Source organism: Homalodisca vitripennis, chromosome 6, assembly GCF_021130785.1.
Source record: "Homalodisca vitripennis isolate AUS2020 chromosome 6, UT_GWSS_2.1, whole genome shotgun sequence".
Lineage (NCBI taxonomy): Eukaryota > Metazoa > Arthropoda > Insecta > Hemiptera > Cicadellidae > Homalodisca > Homalodisca vitripennis.
Window position 1 is genome coordinate 35,679,167 of NC_060212.1, and position 27,795 is coordinate 35,706,961.

Sequence of the window (27,795 nt, forward strand, 5' to 3'; positions counted from 1 at the left end):
TATTGCTGAACGGAAGTTTTAATAATATAGTTAAAACAATTTTTTAACAGACAACAAAAATACAAAACAGTAAAAACAAGAATACATTACCAGAAATATTTAATAGTTATAAATCACTTGAATAAAAAATCTGAGAAATTGATAAAAATAACTCCTATTGAAATGTTTAAGGTCACTCAGAAGTATTAAAATAGCTTTTATATAGTTTTTGTATAATGTATACACAATTTGATCATGAGTTTCAACCTCATTAATGAGAGAAAGGACAGTTTTTTAGACAATCTGAGATAAACAATAAAGAGTTCTGTTGTTAGATATTTAAAATTATGAAGTTTACACAATTTTAATGAGCAGGAAAACACTATATTTGTGAACAATTTACAGATTTGTCCTCTTTGACAGTATTGTTTGATTTGGATTGAAACTATTAAAAACACAAGAGACATGAACTCATTTAACTATTTTGTTGTGGTGTAAACTCATTAAAGCAGCCATTAACAGGAAAATAAATAACTAAAAATAATAATCAACTTTTATTTTTATTAAAACTGATAATAATCAGGATGTTACCATACTTTTTAACAGAACACGAAAAAGATTGTTTGAAAAATATGTATATGGAGCTGATAAAATACTTTTTTTAAATTTACAAGAATCGGTAGATAAAAGAACTTTTGAATAGATCCGAATCATATTGAAATTATTGTATTTACACATTTTCCGATCTTTAAGCTATCATTTTCAGCACCAGAAAAAATCTATTCTGTCTGGAAAACAAATGAAAATTTCCTCTAAGAGGAAAGAGAACCAACTTAAACTAAATCTTTTATAAGGAACATACTATCTTATAATTGAAACATAAGTCTATAGTGCTAACATGGTGAAATTCTTAAAACCTCTACAAATAACAAAAGTCTTAAATCTTCCTATAAACAGCTATACAGATTCGGGTATAACTATATACAACAAAATTTGGCCGTAGATGTTTATTGAACTGTCGGTTTACCATGGAAGAAGAAATAAACAAAGAAACAAATAAATAAAAACTTAACAGAATATACCTAAAATGTATAATGCGAATACGATGAATGAACAACTGATAAGGTGTCTAAACCCTTCAGCCAGATTTTACTCTAATTTAGAGCTGACATTTTTAAGAAAATTGTAAACATAAGGAATTGTAAAAGAAGTAACATTCCCGCATAGAGAAGGAGGCGTGTTTAACTATACATGTGCAATACTGTACAAGACGGGAGTTGGCAGGAAAACTTCCTGAAACAGAAAGATTATTCTTATTACACTGAAAAACATATTAAAGATTACTTAACTGGAATTAGTGTTTAATTAGTTTAAACGCTAGACTTAGTTACAAAGTTTTCATGTAATTAGTGATGTAAACCGTCACATTATACCAATGTGGGTTTACATCACTAGACCAGCCACATGTAATTGAACAAAACAACCTGGATACATTCTCTATAATACTAAACCATGAAAATTGGTTTGTTGTTTAAAATAGTGATGGGTTGAAGCCGAATCTCGAATCCACTGAATCTTCAACAAATTATCAGATTCGAGAAACAATCGACGGCATTTGACATTTGAATCTGCGGAGATCCGCTGCATCATTATCAGCTGATCAACAGTTAACAAATTACCAATTGCTTAAACGTGTTTATTCTGTACGTAAAATTATGAAAACCGTAAATAAATAACATGATTAAATAATTATCGTACAACAGAAATAATATTTTGCTTGTAGTTAGTATTTTCCATAAATACGTTTATGCAGAGTCGTTAGTCTGCTGTGTTTATACGCTGACAACACAGCCATCAGCATAATACAAAATTACCAAACGAAAAAACATGTTTTTTATCATACACTGTGCTTTAAAACCCTTAATATATAACCTGATTAACAAATTATAATTTTTTTAGATTATATTTTGCTTGCAGTTAGTGTTAACTCTATATTTATGTTCGTGCTTCCTGTGAATCTGCTGCTTCTATTTTTGGATGACCACTGATCAGTACCGGTAGTATGTAAATTACTGATCGCTAAAACATGTTTTGTTGTAATTTATTTATGAAAATGGATATCAGCAGCTAATTTTTTTTTTCACTTTAAAACTGTTTCTGTATAAAATAAATTATGATTATGATTCAATCATGACTAAAGGTGATTTGAAATTTTTTTTGACCATTTACAATCAATCTATCAATCAGTAGGCTTTATTCATGAACATCAAGTACAGAATAAGACACATTAAAGTAGTCTAAGTTAATACGTGATACAAATTTAGTCGCATATTTTTTCAAATTAAAAGCATATTTTCTAGAAGCCCATATTATTAACCATCAAATTAATGTAGAAGGCATGGAATATGACTTTGTTATAACTATGTCTCTGAACCTTTGCAAACCCCATTGCAATAGAGTGGTAAGTTTTAATTTAATTACTTTTTATATCATCAATAACCACCAAATGTTTTAGGAATGCCAGACATTGGAATAGTGATGATTTTTTTAAATCGTACATGGGTATAAAAAAAACATGATTAGTAATTTGAGAATCACGAAGTTTTTTTTAGATTTAGAATCCGATTTGAGATTCAAAAACTGTGGATTCAACCATCACTTCAGCTTTAGGTACTGTTTTGATCTGTGCTTTCCTTGGTTAGAACTAGAGCAAAGTAAATGGTTTGAGCCTAGAGAAAAAAATAATTTAAATAAATAATTTACAAAAACAAAGTAAAAATAAAAATAATAACGATATTTTAAACTACTTTGATAATAACAATTTAGTTCTAGAAATGTTCAAAAAAACTACTTGGAATTTAATTAATAGAGAAAGATATTAGTAACAGAAATGCGGTTCAATGTGATAAAGATAAAGTTTATACAAGCCCAATAGTAGTAAGCAACCTATTTAATGATTATTATATTAATCTTGTGGATAATGCAATTCTCCAAAATGAATACAGAATGAAACAATATCTTCGGATATATTGTTTAATGGAACAGGGAAATTCAGACGTGAGTCAGTCAGTGAGACAGAACTAGATAAAATAATCATGGCTTTTGAAAATAAATACTCCAAGGGTTATCTACGATGGTGTTCCAATCACAGTTTGAAAATATGTCAGATGCGTTTTAGCGAGACCTCTTTTATGCATATCATTAATTCTTCCTTCATAACTGGTATATTTCCTGAAAAACTAAAAATAAAGCCACACAATTTTTATTATTTAAAAAATTGGATATCAGTTAAAAACCAACCTCACCTAGTGTTAGTGTTCTGGAAGAGGTTTTAACTCTTTTATCTGTTTTATCAAGTATGCCTTCTCATCGTTGAACTGTTCATCTTCTGAACGATCTGTGTGGAAGCGCGTGAGGAATTCTACCAGTTTGTCTTGATTTCTCAGCAGAATATCCAAGATTGGCTTGGGTTTATTGGGATTGGCAACAAACACCTGTAACATGACAATTCAAATGTTCAGTGGAGTGATGAAGCCCTTTGGGTACTAACATCTGGATATATTCGGATATGTGAAGAAAATGCCACTAAATACCCAGTAAAAACGAATATTTACCAAATACATTTAATATAGTAAATATTAAATTTACATATAATATAATTTACATATGTATATTACAAATTATCAATTTTAAGAATTAAACATACAATTGTTTCACAGTTTTCTAAAACTTTTATTTTTATTGTACAACTAAAGTAACATTTATGATTGTGTACAGTTTAATATGTAGTTTTTAGCTAAATTAAACATTTTGTATCTTAAATTTTTGTAAAGAATGTTGTTCCTACTCAAAGAAAGAACACATATTTTAATTATTGGGAAGTTCACTTTTTATTATTAATTTTAATTTGTTAAATCTTTCATAAACAGATGTTACGTTTACTGTTACACAATTTTTTTATGTACAATTTAAAAAATAAATAATAAATTTCTAACAAAAAATAAGGGAATTACAGGAGAAAATATAAAAGAGTGCAGAACAGCCTAAATAGAGTCCCAATACTCTTCGGTAATCTCTGAGTAAAGCTGCCGGTATTCCACAGACACAAAGAAGTCTGGTAACCAAAGGGCTTAGTTTTATTGACACTATAACAATTTCACAAGTCAAAGGCATAAAATAACTAACTGTAGGTTTTGTTTAAAAGTGAGTGTTTTGGTAAATTTATGAGTAATCATTATCAATAACATTTGTTGAAACTCTTGACTGTTTTGTAGATATAATGGAACCTAGATGACGACAAATTTGAAGTGACAAGGAAAAAATTGGATTTTTATTTACTGAAACTTATTTAGTTTATATTGATAGGCAATAAACTTGTGTAATTATCCACTTAATCCATTTGTCTACTTTGACAAAACGTTTTCATCAAACTGTAAATACACGCCAGAAATACACACAAAAAACCAGCAGCATGATTTGAAGTTGTGTTCGTCTGTCAACTGCAGTGATGGTGCTTCAACCGTCATTACTGTAGAGTGAAATTGATCGTGTAATAAATAATAGTTATGTAGTGCTGAATCAAATTTCAAAGGAGATTTAAAAGATCATGTAACACTAGAACAACTAAGAAATGATGAAAGGATAATGATTGTGGCAACATCGCCTTCAGCAATCTGCAGTTTTGTGCATTATAAAGAGCAGATGCTGGGCACAGTTAATTAACAAAATCTACTCAATTAAACCAGTGTTAAAAATGTAAGTTTTGAATAGTAGTTTACGAAATTACACACCACAGACAATAACTTTAATAGATCCATAACGGGACCAATGCTGAATTTTTTGAACTACCTTGTCAAGAATAGAAGTCAAAACAGTAATTTGATAACAACTTTTATTGATATAATTGAACATTCTAAAATAAAAAACTCAAATAATAGTACACTTGTACCTCTTTTGTATAAAAAAGTTTCCAAGTTATGAATGTTCAAAGTTGCAGTTTGGTTGAAAGCACCAAGAAACAATAATCTTTTCATTCTTACCGGCATGAAAATTTTAAGTTAATAGTTTGTAATTAATTTTCTTTATATGCCCACACACACACACACACACAGAAAATAAAAAAGTTAAATTTTAATGTCACTCCCTTAATTGAAGCTCTACTAGTTATTTTTGGTTGATGTTCAAACTCTGGGTATCTACATTTTGTATTCGAGAGCAACTATTATATAATTTATATAAACTAGCTAGTATATCATAACTTATATAATTTGTTTAAATTAGCTATTATACGAATTATTGTTTAACCCATTGAAGACATTGGACGGGCAGTTTCCGTCCTTCACTTCGCGCGTGGTCTAACGACATCGACGTAGTTGAATATATTGCCGATAGATCGCAGAGGCATTCACATTTGCTGCATATTTTGTTCTCAATATTCTAGTCTATGTTTTTCTTCTTCTTCGTTGCTGAAAATCATCTGATATTGCCTCAAATCATCTTGGCAAAACAGCTTTCATTCGTTTGTAAACAGTCAAGATGGCGTCTTGCGACCGGAATGATGTGTTCGTAAATTCGGATGATTTTGCGGCTTACGTTACTGTTTTAGATGAAAGTGGTGATGAGGAAAGTGACAGTGAACAAGATGACATGATACATGAAAATAATGAAATGTCTGATGGTACAAACGATGACAGCAGTGATAATGAAAGTGACGATAACCCACCGGCTAGGCCTTGTGATTTTGCGTGGAGTGTTGGACCAAATACTGTTAGTACAATGCGTTTTACCGGCAATCATGGAATAAATCCCATCATTTCGAGGCAGTTAGGAGATAACTGCACTGAATCAGATGTGTTCAATCACTTCTGTGACGAAACATTTTGGGCTCAGGTAACCCTTTGGTAGGCCTCCTGCTTGTGGAGAATCACCACTGCGCCTTCAAGGAAAGTTTTGGGGGCATTTTATTGAAAAGATACCTCCAACCACCAAAGCCAGGCCCTCAAGAAAATGTAAAGTCTGTGCCTCACAGGGGAAAAGAAGTGAAATAGTGTACGAATGTAAAAAGTGTCATGTTCCACTTCATCTGGAAACATGTTTTGAGGTATTTCACACTCAAACCATCTTCTAAAGAAGTATAATAAAAATTTGTAAATTGTGTAAATATATGTATATTTAAAAAAACTAACATTTTGTGTTCATACAATAACAAGGAATAACTAAGATACATTTATAATATTCATAGCATGTTATACAGTAAGTGTTATGCAAAGTGCACCTGTTCTTACACGAAAGCATGGGAAATATCCAGTTCTGTAGTCCAAAAATTATAGTAATTTATTCAGTCATGAATGGGTTAAACTAATTATTGTGAAGTTTGTTTTAGGTAGCTATTATATCTTTTTTTAACCTGTAACAGCCTAATTAACGTAACATTTGTGTATGTTATTTTTAGGAAGATTATTGAAGAGGGAATACGCCAAACAAATTGCCCACTCACGGAATTGAAATAAGGGAAGATATGCCAACAGATCTCTTGGAAGTGAAGAGACGCCAACAGATCTCTTGAAAGTGAAGTAAGTGCTTAGCACCAACAAGTCACTGTGTACCTTACAGTAACACCAAAAAGTAACTGCATATAATACAGTAGCATGACGATTTCTATTAGTTTATTACGCGAGTATCAAATCGGAATATTGAGTCAGCAGTTTATTGCAGTTTATATTTACACATCATTATATTTTGATAAACATAACTGATTGAAAGGATCGTCAATACAAGTAAATAAATAGGGTAAGTTAGAATTTAGAATTATTCGCAAATTTGGAATATTAAATTAGAGATATGTATTTTGCAACAGCTGTATTAGGTAATCTTAAAATAGTAAATTATGCGGTACCAAAATGTAATGTTGCACAGAATATATTAAAAAATTAACAGCAAAAAGTTTTTGTAATTTTTGTCCTAAACGCAATTTTTAATCTTATAGCCTTCTAATTTCAATTCATATTCCAGATTTCCATTTTTAGGCCATGGTCAAATTTGTATACAGAAAAGGCAGAAAGATTTTAATGAAGATACCGAGGATCAAAATAGCAAACACAGAAGTTCCTTAAATCTGTTTACCTTGAACACATGAAATGCTTCAAACTGAATATTTCTTGACTTTTCTTTAAGCATGTTCATCATCAGCTTGAGATTGTCGGGGTTTGAAATATACTTTGTCATCACCTGAAAATAAAGCCAAGTAATCACACCTTGTTTCTATTGAACAATTAAACAGATTAGTGATATCAGCACTTATCGATGTAACACTCACATCTGAAATTGTTAATTCATGTCTGTTGTTAATACACCTCTTTAACTCAATGTTTAATATCCTGTATCTTAAACTACACTCTTATATACCACCATCATTGTTCTTGGTTAAACGTTGCATGGGAACAGTCCATTTGTCTCAAATAACTGACACAGATAAATTATTATTAAATTATTTAACCCTCCAACTTTCCATGTAGTAATATCTATATTGGCCAAAGCCTATTTTGACCAAACTGCAAGCGTTTTTCTAAATAGTTATAAAATGCACATGCTTTATGCAAGGGCACACTTATTTTATAAATATTTTTGCCAAAGTGTGTAGAATTTGGTATTAATCTAAAAAAAATATTACCGCCCAAAACAAAAAAGTAATTAGCAAAAACTAGTGGTTGCTGAGCAATTTTAGTGCAAATCAAACCACAAGTACCAACCAATCCTGTTTTTGTATCAACATTAAAAACATTTTTTTTAAATAGTTGACACACAATTTATTATATATAAAACAACTTAAAACACTGTTTAAAAATATATAAGATGTACATTTTATACTAACATATACAACAATATATCAAATTGTCAAAAATATCATGGTTTTTTGATAGGTCAATATAAAACATTGCTTTACATACAAACACAACAAATGTTATGTCACAGTAAACCAAAATTTATGTTCTGTTATGTAAATCACATATATCACTAATGACCCAGCTAGTACTTTTTGTGAGATTTTTTTTGACAACGCTAAAGAGCAGTTCGTTGAAGAACTTTTCAACTATCATACGAATGGAAGGTCATAATCGTGGAGAATACTTTGCACAAAGTTTTTGATAATGAAGATTTAGATTTGAAAAAAAAATACTGGTAACAACAGATGGATCTTGGGCAATGGCTGGGACAAGCAAAGGTTTGTTTTGTTTGAATATTAAGCAATTCAAGATTTAATGAAAATGTACTATTCTACGATTGCGTAATTCATCAAAATTATTTTGAGCTCCAAATTAAGTGCTCAAGAGTGTAAAATGCAAGTTTTAATTAAAATCATCAATTTCATACGTTCAAAGTCTTTACTACGCCATTGTGAGTTCAAACCCCTCTTGAAGAAAACACGTATTTGAATGATTTGCTTCTTAGTACTAATGTTCGGTGGTTGAACAAGAGTTTGGTTCGTTTTAGTGTTTTTTTCAATAATTTAAGATAAACAAGTGTTTCAGTCTAAATGTGAAGGTAAAAAGATATTGCAAGTGACTACTTAGGCTTTGTACTTGTCGCAGAACTAAATGTAGCCACAATTTTTTTTTATAATAGACATTCAAACATTTGATCTACTAAACTTGAACCTACAAGGGCACGGAATGTTTGTTTGAACTTCTGTAAGATGTTAGTTTTTTAAACAAAATTGTTATCTCGTGTGAGGATATCACTGTTGAACGGTTTGCTCTTCCCTAACCCCAAATCTACTATTATATTGAACCATTTAGTTAACTTTTTAAAAAACTTAAAAGTTGAGTTTGAAACTAAATTTTCTGATTTTGGGAAAATTAGAAATGCTGTAAGAGTTCTAAGCAACTGCTCTCTTTAAAAGCCAATAATGAATGGAAGAGTGAAGCAGTGCAATTTTTCACTCAAGCAAAGCTGCCTTGCAAATGGAGATTATTTAATTTCAAGGAGACATCGTTTTAAGGGAAAATTTTGCTCAAGTCCCGAAAGACCTTGCTTGTAACCAGTTTTGGATTAAGTATGTAAGCCCTGAAAAATACCATGGATTAAAAAAATTAGCAGTTCAACTGTGCGCAATGTTTGGCTCAACATATTCGTGAGTCTGCGTTTTCCAAAATACCTGTTTATTAAAAACCACTTCATTTCACACCTGAGAGACACTCATCTTGTTAAATTGATGAGAATCAAGTTGCACATCCTCAACCCTAAACTTGAAGGAACTGCCTTCTTTTGTGCCTACTGATGCTATCTAGGAGTAATATATGAAATATTTCTTCAATCTTTTCATTGACGGTAATTCAGCCGTTTTTAACCAAAATTCCTTCCAACCTATTTTGCTATCTTTTAGAATTATTAGGCCTATTTATAACCTCCTGCAGGTACTGTTTACTAACATGTTACATTGTTGTTACAGTTCTTTATACAAGACATGTAGTCATATTTTAATATTATAATACAAACATTTCTTGTTCAAATGAGTATTCATTTAGATCTAGTTTACCTTATAGGCTTAATCATTTTCAAATACCACCATAATATAGAGAATTTAACATAATGATGTATAACATTTAACAGTTTTGTTCTAATTGCTAAAATAATAAAAATAATATTGTGTTTTCCTGCGATGGAGTGGCCCAATCTTTTGTTCTAATTGCTGAAATAATAAAAATAATATTGTTTTCCTATGACGGAGTGGTCCAATCAATTCAGCCCAGTAGCACCAGAAGCACGTCATAGTAATTTGACGGGTTAAGAAACATGAACTCTGAAACTCTATTAAATAGAAGTAAATAAAAATTGAATTTTTCAGAAAAGGTGTTTATTTTTATTTAAGTAATTAATGCCATATAAGGATAGCAACCAACAACTAAAATCGTGAAAATTAACCAATTATAATTATCATTAGTTTTTGTGTATCAAACATTCATTTTTTAAATATGTAAAATAATAACCGCACATAATTAATTATCATCTGCTGTCTATTTTGGTATTGGTATAAAATATTGACAATACTATTGTATACAATTATTAATAATTAAAAAAAAAAAAACTTCAATAGTTAAATAATTAGTAATGTGAGTCTGATGATGCTTTCATTGAAAGTGAAAGGCCCCAACAAAAATAAAATGTAATTATTGGAGTGTTTGATTTTTTAATTAATTAATAATTAAAATCAAATACACATGAAGCTTCTACAATGTATTTTAATAATATTGAAGTGATAATAAGTAATACTGCAAAAGAGTTTCTTTTATTACTTTATTGAAGATTGATGAAACAAGTTAGTAAAATATTGACTGTAATATGGAATATAATGTATGGATCTTGTTTTCAATGATAGAGTAGTGAGTGTTACTGACCGTGAAGTTGTGCCTGTCGAGCAGCAGCTCCCCGAGCAGTTTGAGCGACTGTCTACGAGTGACGTAGTTCTCCGAGTTGAGCAGCCGCTGGTAGTGCGAGAACACCTTGTCGTAGTTCAGCTCCAGGAACTCAGCACACAGCAACTTGTGCCTCGTCAACAGTTCCTGCACCAACAGACACTTTGGGTTACACTTTCTCCTCAATTTGGTTCTAGAATAGCCACTAGAACGTCCTTACAATTTTCGTGTTCAGTAAGCAAGGAAAATATTACAACTAGATTATATATAAATGTATCTGTGTAACGCCAAAGAGGATTAACCTTCCAATTTTGTAAACATACCCCTGCTCTGCCTACTCTATACAATCCCTCTTACTCAAGTATGGAGGATTGTAATTTAAAGGTTTCAATGTCATTATTGTTGCAAAATTAAAGTGAGACCTGAGATAGGTCTGTTCATTTCTTTCCCAAAGATTTCTTGCAGCACATTATAAAAGTAATCAATTCCAATTCCTCTTACAAAATTTTGATTTTAATTCTTTTTGTTACTAGGAATAGGCCTACCAAATAATATTTCAAATCTTGATTACAAAGGCCTGTGCAATGCTTATCATACGGAATGAGGGGAGAGTCGATGGAATACAAGATCCTAAACTATTAACGCAATCTCAAGAAATGAATTCCTGTAGAAATAATCACAAACTTCAAAGTAAAACTTACTGTTCGAAAAACATGACTTACACCAATGTATATATAGGAAAAAAAACTTCTGTATTCCACCTATTGCCACAAAACAAATCCCAATATCTTACATTTGCAATCTTTTTTACAATTTTTATTAAATCGCTAGCAACCTATACGAAGGAAAGGAATGATAGACCACACAGACACAATACTAGGCTGGGCATCATGAGAACCCAATTGAAGTAACCTAGATAACACAAACCTTGCTATCTTTTGTTTTTCAATAAAGTGATTTTACAACGAATCTCTTAAATTTGATTGAGTTACACTCTACTTTTAAGTTTTAAGATATGGCAATACCTTGAAGGTGGAGAAAGCATCAGAAGCAATGTCAAAAGTAGAAACTTCAACGTATCGGAAAAAGTTAAAAAAATCTTCGGAATGCAGCATAATTTTCGCTAGCGCTTCGTATCTGGCACACTCTCGTAGCATGGTTCCACAGTTCAGAGCTATTTCTTGGTGTTCGTATCTGTTAACAGATGTAACAATCGTTAAGTGGGATATGCATTTGGATTTTATTTAATCTTTTTATGACCAACACTCTTTTCACCTTTTTGGCTGTATCACAAACCTATGTTGTTTAAAGTAATCTTCTTACTCTTAGCAATTTCATCTGATTGACAATTCCATGTATATCTTTACACTTCTTCATAATTACTACAAATACAACAAAATAATAAATAAATTTGCCCTTTTTACTGTTATATTTGTAACAAATAAATCCCTTACACTCTATTGTTTTTGCTATATGTTTAAAAAAAGCTATTAGGTATTACAAAATTTGAGAATTTGAATTAATGTTTAAAGATTCAGCATCGGGTTTGTAAAACCTGGATTTCGCAATCACTACAACTGTATTCTACTACCCATAAACCATGAATACAACGAAATATTAAAAATGTAACACACATCATAGCTCTATTATAACTTACACAGCTGATGTATATTTTATGCAATTAGAGAAATTAATAATATATGTAGTTAATTTTTGTGGAGAAATATACTTATTATAAAATTGCCCATAATGGGATCTTTGAAAGAAGTTTTCTTTTTTTGTTTTGAGGATAAAAAAAAATATCAAAATAATACAATAGAATACATTTTAACAGTTGCAACATTTTTTATTTATTTACAACAGTCCAAATTGCATCCAAACCAAGTTCACATATGCCTATAACCATTTCAACTTTTGAATGATGGAGTTTCAAATGTTTTGGAAGTCTCATACCAACCAATAAAGAGTTTCCATACAATCAGTGTTACACAAATAAATCTTTAAATGATATTTATTGTGTGGCCAAAGGTAATAAAAAACCACCCTAAAAATTAATATAAAATGAAAATTAGGTCAATATAAAAAATTACATAAGTCAATCAGTGACTTGAAAAATTAACGTGCAAATTATTTATTAGTTCCCAAAACTGATGTGGAAGAATCTTTGAGTAGAATAATAAAGCCGTCATTCCATTTTAACCCATTGCGGATCACTGACGAGCTGGGCTCGTCACGCAGCGGCCGGGCCTAACGGCACGATGACGAGCTCAGGTCGCAAAAGCGGTCTGCTTTTAAATTTCCCTCCAAATAGTACTGTTAATGTCTGATAGATCGGGCGATCGTCTTCACTTGTCTACTAAGAGTGTTTAACAACGGTCTATGTTTAGAGTTTTCAAAAGTTTTATAAATATCCTACAGATCGCAGTTGTATGTCGAAGTTGAAAAATCATTCATATGAGTTTACTCTCTGCTTTTTAGCGCTTCTGATTGGGTGTTTTCCTCAGTTGTTATTATAATACTTTTGAGGTTAGTGACACTACAAAAAGACGCAGACGTACATGTTGGCGGGTTTAGTCTAGACAATGGCCCGGATGTTGTAATCGCTTCGCCCGAGCCGCTTTATTTAGACCATGATTCAGACATCATCCCTGCCACCCTGGAACCTTGCTTGCGTGTTATCGTTCGTACATCACGGATATCGTAGCAGGCCCATGTTCCATCTGAACGAATACCTTCACAGCTGAATTTTCTAGTATACGATAGCGAGCGATACTGTGGCGCACCATTGCTGTTCGTGCGTGCGGCCGCTGACCGTAAATTAATTCGTGCCCGCTGGTGCCCACGCGCCAAAACAATACGATCCGCAATGGGTTAAGGGCTCCAAAAATTTTTATGGTAGCTGTTTTAACCAAAATAAAGCTAATAATGTATCTTCAGTTTTCTTATTTCAAGATAACATCACAGGGAAAATCTACTTTTCTTTTCAATAAAACCTTGTTATGTTTGCCAATGATAATGAATTTTCCATATGTGCTTAATATGGAATCCGGTTATGGATTCATATAAACTAGACTTTCATGAGTTGACTGTGATGTTGTGCTGCATGTTAACATGTTACAGCTGGATTACCCGTTCATCAATGTGAAGAGAATCTCAGGTTTGGTGCAGATGTACTCAACAGTTGGCGACCTTGTACCGATCTGTCGCCGCAGTATGTTGTTGTACACTTGGGCCACGTCCTTCTTGCCCTAAAAAGGTTTTAACATTGGATATGAGCTGTACAAAGAAAAAAAAATTCTCTATATATGACAAGATAATGAATAAATAACAAGTGTTCCAGACATTTCTTTCTGTAAAAAATTTAACAATAGACAAATAATATAATTTAAGAGAATATTTATTGTTGATTGTAATTTAATTTGAAGAGTTGTTAAATATAAGACAGTAACAACTAACCTCAAAATCAATCCGGCTGAGGTTCTGTATCAACATGAGCAATAGATTGCTGTTGTATAGCTCCTGTGCAAGCTGCGCCACGATGATGTCAGTCTGCGGTTCTGCGTCGTTGGTGCCATACAGCATGTTCTTGATCAGCACCAGGTTCTTGCTGACATCTTCCTGAGCCTGGAGAACACTTTCATTAGAACACGAGTGTACATTACTGCATTTCTTACCAACAGACGATTTATTGAGCAGTTTGTAAGATAAAAATCCTATAACAGATTGAGAGAGATATTATACAATTCTTTGTGATAAACATTTCTTTTTCGAAAATTTTTAATAAATAATCCAAATAGAGTACGTTTGTGTAAAATATATTTTTATATCTTAGTTTCTTCAAAGGTAGCTAGCTGCAATTAAATGTTTAAAAGGAAAGTTCTTTATGGACTTTTATAAATAGTGGGATCTATTAACAAAACCTTGTACGCTGAATCTTCAGTTATTAAACGTCAAAATGTTGTAAATTAAAAACGTACTCTAAACAATGTTTAAGATTATCTTTATAATATTGGTTTGAAACCTCTTTTGAAGAGTTTAGCAAAAATTAATATAGAGGTAAAATCAATGAAATCACTGGTAAAAAAGTTCTGTACCGATCTATGGAGATGACAGATGCAGAAGTGTTATTGTTTCTGGCAAAACTGAAAAAAAACCATTTGAAGTGCCATCCACAAAAGATTACAAGTGGTTGATCATATATTAAAGATTTAGAAAGAAACAGTGGAAACCATTAACTTAAAATGAATCATTTATTAATTAATTGTTTTGTTTTTTCAACTAAACAGGTGAGAAATAAATTTACTCCCACAATGTTTGTAGAAGATGAGACATTGAATCAAGTCTAGGATACACGTTTGCTGGCTTGGTCGTTGATGAAAATTTACCACAAAAGGAACATGTGAATCCTGCAATAATTCAAAGGCCTTTACACTCTAAGGCAAATGGTAAAATTATGTAATATTGATACTTTGAAGGCTATTTACTATACTTTAATCCGTTCCGATATAGCTTACAGTATATAGCCTATTTATGGAGCCACAACAAAATAAATCATGAGACAGAATTCTGCAACAACAAAAAGCGCTTAAAACAATATTTCATTTGAAATATACGGACGCAGTAAAGCAAGTTTTTTCAGAACTCACAATTCTAACAGTATACATTCATGAAAACATAAAATTTACAAACAAAAATATAGCAATTAATTGTAAATAATTGCAACGTTATAGAACCTTTACAAAATCACACAGATTTGTCAAGCAAAATAACTAGAATGGGGCCGTTCAAGTATTACGTAAGCAGATTTATTGCAATTATTTACCCCCCTCATCCCCCTTTGTCCGCAAAAGTAAGCAAAGCTCTTACCCCCTCCCCCCCATGCTTACGTAAACATTTGTCAATTAATGTATTTGTTTTTTTTTAATTTTATAACGTTATAATTATAATTTGAAAAAATAAGAAAATAGATTTAGGATAGAGATTATATTTTACTGAAACGGTATTCAACATAGAGTAAAGGACAAAAATATTATATCTTACTAACATAACAAACTTTATTTTAAATTTTTGGTGCATATATTAAATTCAAATTAACAGTCTTCAGTCCATGATACCCGAATCCATGATTATAAGTTTTCGATGACATTGGATTGCTTCAATTGCTGCTCAGTGTTGTGAGTCTGCTCGCTTTCATCCGATTTTGGAATGTCTACGTCATTATCATCGAGCCATTCAACAAATTGGTCATAGAGCCACATCATGGTGCTCTAAATTTGAAAAATGCACATCAGTTCATTAGCACGCCACAACCGACGAGCAGCGACTCTTACAGGTCTAACTTTCCTATCAGTGTGCGTGTTTACTTTCTTATGAATCTTTTCGATGTGACGAATTTAGTGACTTGACGGAAGCATGATAAAGACCACACACGTTTTGCATGTTCGACCTTGACAGCCTCAATTGTACCGTCGGACACAAAAATAATCGTATGGCATTTGCAGGAAATCTTTGAGTGAAGCACTTAAGCGTAGAGCTAAAATTGACTGGAAGATTAAGACATTGCCCTCCTTCATCTAAACACCAAGTCATCAAACTGTTTGTTTTACTTTTACAGGTGGTGGAAGAAACCTGTTGTCTAGTAATCTAAAATAGGCCACTTCTTGGACGACAGCAATTCTGTATTTCTTACATTTTACAATTTGGAGCAAGTATTGGCTTTCACGCGCATGTTTTGAATACCATTTAATGTCTGGAAAATCAGGAAGATCTTGTTCACCTGCCCCAACATATTTTGCATTAACATTATAGCCATCAATTTCCATTGAACTCCATACTTCAGCTAATACATATTTCCTGCAAATTCGAAATTAGATCTTTCTAAATGTTCATCATCAATTGTAAATGCCACGTTCATCCAAATGAGACCCAAAATGGTCATGAGGCAATATTAAACCAGCCCGTTTTTCCCGATTAAGAGGAGCGATTCTGCGCTCTACTCTTGTTATACGCACTTCTTCCGGGAGCATTGGTAGCTAAAAACAATGCATCGTGATTATGTCGCTTAAAGTGTTGTATAGCAAACCTATGACTTTTTGATAACGCGGATTTTCATCTGGCCCTCCATCAACCGTCATGATTACCATTGGTTTTACTAGTCCATGGTCAGTTTTAGCTAATGGTCGAAACTCTTCAAGTTCGAGAAGCGTCTTCTCGAAATCCTGAGCATGAGTATTAGCAGTAGATGAACATATGCTTTCCACTTCGAATTAGCGATGTATGTTGGTCCAGAATATCCAAACGGCTTGCAGTTGTCCTAGCATATTGGAAGTGATTTTGATACCAGCATAAACAGATGGTATTAATTTATGACGCTCAGCGATTACCCAATCGTGATCAGGGCAATTTGATTCTATATTCCATGTGCATTAGAAGAGGTGCGTTGCTTATTTTGCCGCAGTTACGCCAATAGGGACTCGAGCTTTATCATCTTGAGATATGAAAAATACTTGATCTGGTCCTAGTATGGATGCTATGTTCTCTAAATAATGGATTGATGTTTCAGCGAACTTGCTATTTAAGTGGCTCTTGTGGTGATCAGTTTGAGCCCGAATGAGCTTAACAGGGACTGTCGATACATGTCTTCGTCCCTCTGCAGAATTAGATTTTCTGGGGGAATCAAACGAAGATATGTCCCTATCTGCGACTAATGTCAAATCCCATTTTACGTAATTCTTGTGTGAGTTCATCAAGAGTTTTTTACGCTGCGAATTGATTCCGTTTCGTCTTCTATCATCTGCTGCATTCCCAAATAAAGCTATATCCGCGATTGTTTTCAATAGTAAAGGTTGAATTGCTTTCAAGATTAGGACGTTCCCACTGAATCCCTCAGAGATAGTCTTTTTTTCATTTCTGGATTTTCATGACAAATATCTTCTAACTTTCTTTTTCATACCATCCCTTGTGTTTCTTCTGGGCAACTGCGTTTTGAACCTTCCTGTTTAAAGACTGTTTTGCTGTTTTTATTTCCTCGTGCAACTTAATGATCTGTTTATCAAACTTTAGCACGGCTTGGCATAGTATCTCTGGCAGAATACAAAGCATTCAGATTTTTTTCGAGTAGAGCAATCTTATTTTTCATAGCTTACTGAGAAGGTTTTTGGTCTCTGTTTATCTGTATTTTTATTAATTTCGCCATTGCTGTTGTGATTCATTACGGTTTTTTTTTATTTTATCTTCTTCCTGTTTTTTAATATTTGAAGCTGGCTGTGTAATTTTGTGTTTTTTCTGCAGGTTTACAGGTTGCATTAAAAATAAAAACTGTCTATGGGTTCTGCTAAAAGATTCTCTTATTAAGCTACATAAATACAACGTATATGGCAATATATATGGTAAATACAAAACCCTATGGCTTTAAATCTAATATCTGGTTAAACGAGCAATTCGTTTTCCGGTCACAAAATACAGGGTGTTATACTCTATTCAAGTAGGTATTTAAAAGAATGTAAACAATCTTGATATGTCTTTTTATTGAAATATGCAATTATAAAATCAGATTTTTTGTAAAGGTGCGTACAGACATCGCGAGGCTTGCGCCACGAATGGTTCGTCTCGCATACATAAACCTGAGGCATGCTACGGCACATGTATACGTACGAACCATTCGCGGTGCAACGCCTCGCGATGTCTGTACGCACCTTTATGTACTTACAGAAAAAGCAATTTTAATATTTGTTGAGTTTTTAAATGAATTACAACAGATTTTACAGAGTTTACAATTTTTAAACCACATAATTCAATAAAAAGACATATAAAAGATTGTTTACATTCTGTTAAATACCTATTTGAATAGAGTATAGTTTTCTGTAGGTATATAAGTATATTATATATATGTATAAAACTAACATCCTGTATTTTTTGTGACCAAATTGACGGGAATCAATTATAAGAAATAAATCTATATAATGAATATTACCTCTATACTTTAAGATAGGCCATAATATTTTCTAATTAGCAAAGAGAAACTTTTTGGGCGATTTCTAATATTTCTAGTACTAATATTCTAATTTTTAGGTACCATAGGTACCTAAAATGATTTCGTCACTCACCTTAGAAAAAAAATATAGTAGATTGGATTTATTCTTAGTCGCCCGCTTGCAATTCTTCTTCGATTCTCTTAGATACAATAATATCTAGTTCCTTGTCGGATTTTGCTTGTAATTTGTAATTTCGCCACCACTTCGTTAACTAACTTTTGTACATTTTGTACTTTCGTACTTGTATGAGATTTTTTAAAACTTTTAAACAATTTTTGGTTATAAACTTGGATTTGTCTATTTGAAACGACATCTTATTTAAACATTAAACTTTGGCTAATGGAATGAATGGTAATACAAATGTTAACTTGCTTTACTATGCTTACAATAATACGTCTACTCGCTATAGCATCCAAACAAAACAATACACTGATAGAGGAAATTTAGACAAGTGAACAGCGCGGCGGTAATTCCCTTACTCGCGTTTAGAACAGCGAGTAAGGGAATTACCGTGCACTGGTTCACCTAAACGTATGTATTACTTGCAGGAATCCCCGAAAATGCGTTTCGTTTTCAAGCAAAGACAATGTGTGGGTTGCCATTCGTGTAAAAAAGAAAATAACTACACCGATGACGTAATCATCATCTAGAACTCCCCTACCCCCATGTCATCCAAAATAAGCAAAGCAAAGACCCGCGCCCCCCCCCCCCCCCTAGTGCTTACGTAATACTTGAACGGCCCCAATTTAAAATAAAAGAAAACTAATTACAAAGGAAACAAATATTATACAGGACTATATGTGGTGGAAATGTGGCTAACAACGAGAACAGTACAAGGTCAAACAACGTAACCGACACCTGACTCAGCATTCAATCTTCAGGAGTTTCCCCACATAACCAGTATCTGGATGCATACTTCAGCATGTTGAGGTCAGTAATGAAACAAAACATTAATTGTGTACTAAGGTGGGGAATTAAGGGATAGAACTCCCCCTCAGATCTTAAAAACTAAATAATATTCATATATATATATATATATATATATATATATATATATATATATATATATATATATATATATATCGTATGGGGGACAAAGGCAGCTATCCATAAATAAATAAATTAAAAATTACAATTATTAAAAAGTACGTAAGAACAAAGTTCTTGAGTCATAAATTAAAAATAATATTAAAATCTCCCGTCACAAAGCTAAATCCAAATTACTGAGCCAGTTTAGAGACCCATCCTCTAAACCACTCAGACCAGCCACATGATTTGGTCTGGTATTATTCATATAATAGCCAGTCAATATTCATATAACAGCAACCTAATAATCTAACTTGTTTTAAATATAGCAGTTAATAGTGTTACTTTAAATTAGACTTATCTAATGTAATTAAATAGATTTATTCCATACCTCCTGGTGAAATGTGCTCTTCAATCACTAGCATCCCCCTCCCCCCCAAAGCCAAGTCCTAGTTATTCCAATGGTGTAAGGAGCTTCGATACTCTTGAAACTCAATTTTACAACTATAGTGATAAACCAACCCTCTCAAAACCCAAAGAATACCAAAACTGATAATTCAAATTCAATTGTTAGACAATTAACTGATCTCAAAAATAAATTCAGGTACTTACTTTTTCAGCCTTTTTGTCCCCTCTTTCTAGAGCATTCACAGCCTCTTTCAGAGCCTTCACCACCTCTGCAGGGCTCTTGGTCGATTTTCCAAAAAGAGGCATTTTCAATTAGCTAGAAGAAACCATGGCAAATCAGTACTGATTTGAAATGCTAGAAGTACAGCAAGTTTACACAACACCTTCTAAATTGAACTGTACCATGAAATAATTCTAAGAGTTGAGAGAACTCTGAAGGATTAGAAGAGGGCAAAGGCTAGAGGAGAGTTCCCAAAAACACATCTCCCTGCTTATCAGTGACTGATAAATAACAAAATTGAAACTGTTGTGGGACACCACATAGTCCTGGAGGATAAGTTACTGAGAGGAGTACTGGAGGTTGTTACTTGTTCACTTCGAAGTTTTTAAGACAACTTATTTTAAGTTTTATTTTCAGCATCACTTTGGATTTTTCTCTTGTGTTTTAGATGTTTTATATTATATGTTATGGGGTTATTATTATATTGTTATTATGTGACAACTGCAAATTTATTATTGTACATTGGTCAATTCTAGTCATAAAATTCTGTATTCTTAACACGTTTGCTGCGGGCGGTAACTCTGGTTTCCGCTGCTACGCTGCGATATGAGCGGGAGGTAACTATGGTTACCACAGACTCTGTTCCGAAATGAGGTCAGTGTGCGGCCAGCACTCGAGGTATCACAATGCCGTATTTCTCACTCCTTGGGATGTACTTTTCCCACGTTGTTATGCATTTTGTTTTCACATAAGACTTTTTCATTATTTTTAATGATTTTTTAAGTTTTTATAGGAGTAAGTGATTGTGTAACACCATTGATCTTTCCCCGGGACCAAGTGGTGTACAATAACCAAGTTCTAGGCGTACAACAGAGCCAGTAATATTGAGTTCAGATGATGAGGATGACAAAATGGACGATATAGAGTACCAGACAGACACGGAAGTTGAGGATCGTGATTACGAGACCAACCCACTCCAATGGAGTTCTCACAACCGGATTGGAATGAAAGATATTCCCTTTACTAGACAGGAAAGATTTTTAGTTCCTTTGCTAGATGAAAAATCTCCAATTAGTTTTTTCACATTGCTTGTGGATAGCTTTTTTAGAGGGAATTGTTAAGGCACCCAACAAGTACGCACTTGAGTACACTTTTTCATATTTTTATAAACTTTTACATTTGTTTTGGTTTATACATTTACGTATAAATATTGTTTATGTTTGTCTAAAACGAATAAAATAAAGTTTACTTAGCTATGAAGTATTCATTTGGCATATTCCCCCTGCCATAAAAGGGCGTTCCCTAGTGCGAGCGGTAACTAGAGTTACCAGCTGGCAAGGAAGATTATCCCTAAGAGCTAGCCCCTAGGGGTAATACCATTCCCAAAATGGTAGAGCGTGATAATTTTTGTGACTAATGAGTAATTTTCATATATTTATATCATATTTCCACCTAAAGTAAGTAAAAATATATTTAATAAATTTCAGCATTAATGGAACTCTATATAGGGGTTTTTTAGCAATGAACGTATTAAGCTCTAAACAAATACCAGCACCGGAAACACCCTACACTAGACATAGATTACAATAGGCGAAACTACTGGTATGTGTGCTGGTGTATACTTTTTTTATTATGACTCAAGGCCAGGACCAGACTGCAGCCCAGCACTGCTAGTCAAAAGTAAGTGGTGCATGAATTTTCCATGTGATACATGATTTTCTGGAGAACAATATCGCATCAATACAACCAAAAAAACTTTCATCTAAAATCAACTTTAACTTTTTATCAAATAATTAACAAACCCTACAAAAAACCTCACTTTTTCAAAGAAATTTGCATCATTTCATTTCATGGCTATAATACTACTGTCATATCCTCACCTTATTCTTTTATATGATACAAATTGTAATGGAAAGGCAATTATGTACCGTGTAAAAAACTTAATATGAATACATATATACAAGGTGTGTCCAAAGTATCCGACATTACCATCTGGCATGAACTGACGTTACTCTGCGGCAACGGCAATCTGGTCCCCTTCAAAGTACTCCCCTCCACAAGCCACTACCCTATTCCAACGCTCCTCCCACTTCCAGAAATACTCCTTAAATTCATTTTGCGGAATGGCTAACAGGTTCGTCGCATTTTGTTTTATTTGTTCAACATCGTAAAATCTTTTTCCTTTCAAAGGAATTTTTAATTTAGGAAGTAGCCAGAAGTCACAAGGAGCTATGTCAGTACTGTAGGGAGGCTGTCGTAGTTGGTTGTCATATTTGACCAAAAAACGCTGAAGATTTGAGGAATGAGCTGGCGTGTTGTCGTGGTGCAGGATCCAGTCACTGCTTGTCCACAGTTCAGGTCGTTTCCTTCGCACTGCATCTCGTAGCCACCTTAGGACCTCAAGATAATACTCCTTATTTACTGTCTGGCCACTTGGAGCATATTCGTGATGAACAAAGCCGTCCTGGTCAAAAAAAACTGTCAGCATTGTCTTGACATTGCTTCGACTTTGTCTTGCTTTTATCGGCCATTGCTCTTCCCGAGTTTTCCACTGTGCCTTTGTTTCAGGGTCGTAGCCATGATAAACCCTTGACTCATCACCAGTAATAATTTTTTTAAATAGCCCTGGGTCACTTTTTATCAAATCCAGATTGTCCTGTGCGATTTCAAGTCGACAGTTCTTTTGGTCTTCTGTCAGCAGCCGAGGAATAAATTTTGCCGAAACATGGTTCATTTTTAAATCTTCGTGTAAAATGTTACAAACTGACGATTTTGTCGACGGTTTTCATTAATTGCTGCACGAACACATTCAACATTTTCAGCGTTTCTGGCCGTTGAAGGCCTGCCAGATTGGTCATCACTCTCCACTGATATGCAGCCATTTTTAAACCGCCTAAACCACTCTTTTATTTGTGTATCGCCCATAGACATGTCACCATAAACTTTCTGTATCATAGTAATCGTCCCTGATGCTGAATGGCCAAGTTTTTGGCAAAATTTAATGCAAATGCGCTGCTCAACATGTTCATTCATATTGAAATACGACGCACACACACGGCAGTACTGTATGGAACAGAGCGCTGTGACTCACTGAGTGACGGGATCGTATTCAATGCCTAATATGGGAAGGAGTAGGCTCGCCCCTTCCCTCCAATAACCGGTTCGAGCTGGTCGGTTACGCCGCGGCCGCCTACTGGTCGGCGGTTGGATACTTTTTATACAGACCTTGTAAATGGACATTAATAGAGAACACTTACCATTAGTGTGTTCCACAGAATGTACAGAAACTAAATAATCTCGTTTCGGTCAAAACGTAAACTCTTAACATGCCCGAAAAAACACTCTGACATTCCAATTCACTACGATTGGTCGAACTAGTGGATGGTTGATCCATGATCGTCACGCACTCACTCGATCCAAACTACAGTACATGATATCTAGTGAAGCACTGACATCTGCCCCGGAGCGTTCAGATAACAGATACGCTATCAGTCCCACCCGCAGATAATACATACAGATATCCAGACGCAGCACACAAACAGAACATTAAGAACTTATTATTTATGTATATACCCTCTAAAATCATGTTATTTGTCATTTGCACCCCCTAAAACCATATATATTTTTTGTTCATAAGGATGAGCAGAATACGTTGATAACATCAAATTCGTGATTTGCCAGGTCGGCCTTTAATGTTATAATTTCGTCAATCAATTTAGTGACTGCATCAATTGATATTTTCTTTCCAGTGGGCGCAGGATCTACCTAGAGAAAACGTTTGCTATAAAACTTAAACTTATCCTAGGTTGTGAAAAGTTCTTAGATCTAGGACAACTTATCAATAAGACAGTGACCCCCAAAATATTTATATTAATATAAACTACCAATTTGATTTTGTTTTATGACATTTTGGGACATCAATTACAATTAGACTAACTGCTTTAATTAGGTTCTCCAGCAAAACTAAATACAATCAAATATCATTAGCCTAAAGCTAAGACAGATTATAATTCCCTAGTGATTATGCAAGTACCACATCAATCCATTGTATGGAAAAGAAATTAAATATTTTATTAACATTGTGACAAGAAATAATAGTCTAAAATTCAACACCAAAACTGGGTTGGAGTTGATTATTAAATAAGAATGGAATCTACCTGTCAATATTCTTCAAGAAATGTTGGATAGATACGTTATAGCCTACAACGCAGGGACATAGGCAAGCAGACACATTAATTAGTCTTGAATTAAACGAATGGGTGTATTGATTTTACAACTAAAACGTTGATGATGGCTTAAAAAATAATCACCACTACGTAAAACTGCTTCAGTAATAATAAAACAGCTAAAATATGATATTAAAACTGACACAACACATACACCATTCCCTTGACTCCAAAAAGTGCACAGCCTTCGTTTTTTCTGAACTTGAAGTAAGAAACACTGCCTTGTTAATAAAGAAATACATAGCATATCTTATATGTATTTCACACCCAAGTGAAATTTCTTGAAATAAAAAATTATATTTTTAATATTTTTCATAGCTATAGGAAAGTATTATGACTGATTGGTGAGCGTAAATATGTTTAAGGCTCACCTGTCTTACAAAAATCATTCCCTGTCGGGAAACAGTGTCGTCTCCAATATTGTGAACCTTCCATTGCACTATTTACTCAACAAGCATCATCCTGGAGAAAGAACCGTTTACTCGGCTACTGGGCAAGGCTCAAACAGGCATTAGTAAGAAAAATACAGATGACATTTTTTAGAAAATCAAATTATTTTTCTAGGCTGAAAGATTATTGACAATTATTAAAACAACTTTGAATTTATGTGGGTCAAAGTTTTGAGGTTTCTATTAATTTAACATTAATAATTATAGGGATCGTTATACAAAATTCCGTTTACGCTGTACTGCAGATGATTATTTCTACTATAATGTCGGAAATCAAACCATGCAGGTGACGAATTGCACAGTACCCATTGAGTAAATTCGTGTACATAAAATTAAACTTATAGAGCAATATTTTAGACCCGATTAAAACATTTATTTTCTCCTGGGTCAACCTGAATGGTGATATAGAAAAACTAGACGTCCCAATACAAGCAATGTTGTATAAAATAAATGTAATTTTCAAGTGCAAACTATTAGGTTACCAAATTTATTTTTTCGCCTTGGAGTACTAAACATTTTAGCAGTAAAGAAAGTTTTTACATTCTATCCAGATAACATGCGTAGTTTTTATAAAGTTTAAACTGCCCTACATTTAAAACGAGATCAGTTTTTACCAAATGTAACTAAACTTTACCTAAAATCAAACCCAACTACCCTCCAACATTTATTTTTTCGTCTTCCCAAAGGCTAGTTGTGTTACATCCGACGTCAATAACGGCCAGCTGGACACAACTTCATATTTCCAGTAGAAAGTACTACGTTAGGAGGATAGGATGATGAATGAATGTATGAATAAGCTTTCTATTTTGAAAGGCGAATATAGGACGATTAGGTGCTTTCTCACATTTAACCTGTGTCAATAAATGCTGATGAGGATGAGGGAATGACAAGTGAATAGATGGAAACATTAAATTCTAGCAAGGAGTATTTAAAGATTTTGTGCCGTGATAGAGGGCGCGACACCGATAATTCATGTGTGTGTGTGTGTGTGTGTGTGTGTGTGTGTGTGTGTGTGTGTGTGTGTGAGAGAGAGAGAGAGAGAGAGAGAGAGAGAGAGAGAGAGAGAGAGAGAGAGAGGAGAGAGAGAGAGAGAGAGAGAGAGAGAGAGAGAGAGAGAGAGAGTGTTCAACTTACTAGTATTAGGCAGGACCAACTTGCTTTTAGTAGTCCTGCTAAAGAAGAACTATTTGAGACTATGTATACTTCCTGCAATTGACATTTGTTGGAAGTTATATTTTTCTACATTATGTTTTTTAACATTCTGAATAAATGAATAAAGATAGGTTTAAATTCTTTAAAGTATTGTTTTAGCTTTCTATGTAAATAAAAATTCATAAATGTATGAAGACACTAATTCTAGTATTTAGACACCTGAAGAGGTAAATTTGAATGTTTATGAGGGAAAAGGACTGTTAAAGTTGTCGCGAGGGAAAAGAACAGAATCATATGGAAATTTTTGAAAGATAATTTGACTATTTATTTGTTGTATGGAAAATCTCAGTCGTAGGTGTTGGTAAACAAATGAACTCCATAGTTCAGTTCAGTAGTTGTGTAGGATTATTGTTGTTTGATTGTTATTATCTAGGTATCGTGTCAATAGATTGTTAACAGTGGGTGGACAGTTTTGTTACTGTATTAGTCCAACACATTTAGAGTTGATTCCATTGATAGATATTGATAGTTTGTTATCTATCTGTACCATTGGAACTAGGTTATTTGATTCTCTCAAGTTTTCCGGATTTTCTAAATTAGATTATCTACCAGACCTATGATGGTATCATAAATGTGGTTTTAGTTCTTTTAAACGGTAAATAAAAAATAAGTTCTATATCCTGGAGATAACTATCGTAGGATTGTTGGAAATTAAAAATAATCATTGCATATTAGACATTTTTTTCATTTCTAATAATTGTTAAAATCATAAGTAACTATGGTTTCTAGTTACACTTTGAGTAGTTCGACTTCCACAATAGTTTGTGTTTTAATATTCTTTGGAGTTGTTGCAATTTACTGTAATAAACCAGAATGTAAACCAGCTACAGATGTGTGCAATGTCAGCCCTAGTTTGAAACGTGAAATCGCAAATTATTCTACTATTGTAAAGGAGATAATAAGAATATCTACTGAACAAGAAGGCAAATTTAAGGGAAAAGTCTGGAATGATCTTGCATTCTTTGTTGATAAATTTGGCAATAGAATCGCTGGCACCAAAAATCTAGAAAACGCTATTGATTATATGCTCGATTTGTTGCACTCTTACAACCTCGATAATGTGCATGGTGAAAATGTATCAACACCACATTGGGTAAGGTAAGTGTGAAGAAAGACTTATTAGCCTATTTAGTCTTTTGTAATTTTGTTAGATTTTCAATATTTGAACACAATTTTTAATGCAATTGCATATTTTGATAAAAAAATATGCAGTAAATATGAAATTAACAGCCAAAGAGGCAAATTATTTTTTTGACATTATTACCTTATTGCACTCATCCCCCTGAACCAATCTATTGTACGTTGATATTATCCGGAGGTCACTATTTTTGGATGAGTTTTTCTTACTGGGGACCAAAAAAAAACTACATTATTAGTATGAACATACTTGACTTACTGTAAAAATTACATGTCATGATGATCGATAATTTTGCCTGCAAAAGGAAATTATGTCAACAAAGAGGCCACTCTGTCCTCATCTACTATTTGTTATATGCTGTACAAGTTTGTAAATACATGTGTACCTACTATAAATGTATAGTGTTAACGAGCACTACGTGATCTGAGCTTAAATTTAGATACTATCTCAAGGGATGATTTTCTTTTTTCATCAGAAATGCAGGGTGGCACCAAAGCCCACACTGGTTTGATGTTGGAAAATACACTCTTCTGGCAAAAAGAGAAAAACATTCCTGGAGATAGTACTCAAATTCAAGCTCAAATCATGTGAGCGCTCACAAATATATAATAGCATATTTATAATAACCTAATCTAAACCTACTTACATCGCATAATAACAAGTGATAGGTAGGGACAGAGTTTGTACTGTCT

At 33.3% G+C, this 27,795-nt stretch overlaps 1 protein-coding gene across 1 annotated transcript; it reads right to left on the bottom strand.

The window, feature by feature from the left end:
* LOC124364278 (protein Mo25) lies at nt 1-24,495 on the bottom strand. The gene is made up of 9 exons (XM_046819624.1): nt 24,236-24,495; nt 20,063-20,174; nt 13,848-14,015; nt 13,521-13,639; nt 11,417-11,585; nt 10,374-10,538; nt 7,102-7,206; nt 3,285-3,473; nt 1-1,272 (listed from the first exon to the last, which is right to left on the bottom strand). Exons 2-8 carry the CDS (start codon nt 20,162-20,164, stop codon nt 3,291-3,293), a joined length of 1,011 nt encoding a protein of 336 aa, XP_046675580.1. The 5' UTR covers nt 20,165-20,174; nt 24,236-24,495; the 3' UTR covers nt 1-1,272; nt 3,285-3,290.
* Nucleotides 24,496-27,795: the final 3,300 nt, after the last annotated feature.

Coding starts and splice junctions, on each gene's coding strand:
- LOC124364278 (XM_046819624.1), bottom strand. CDS start 20,164: ATGCCTCTTTTTGGAAAATCGACCAAGAGCCCTGCAGAGGTGGTGAAG. Junction 11,586..13,520: donor CTCTTCACATTGATGAACGG/GTAATCCAGCTG, acceptor ATCTGTTAACAG/ATACGAACACCAAGAAATAG. Junction 7,207..10,373: donor TCGACAGGCACAACTTCACG/GTCAGTAACACT, acceptor CTTTATTTTCAG/GTGATGACAAAGTATATTTC.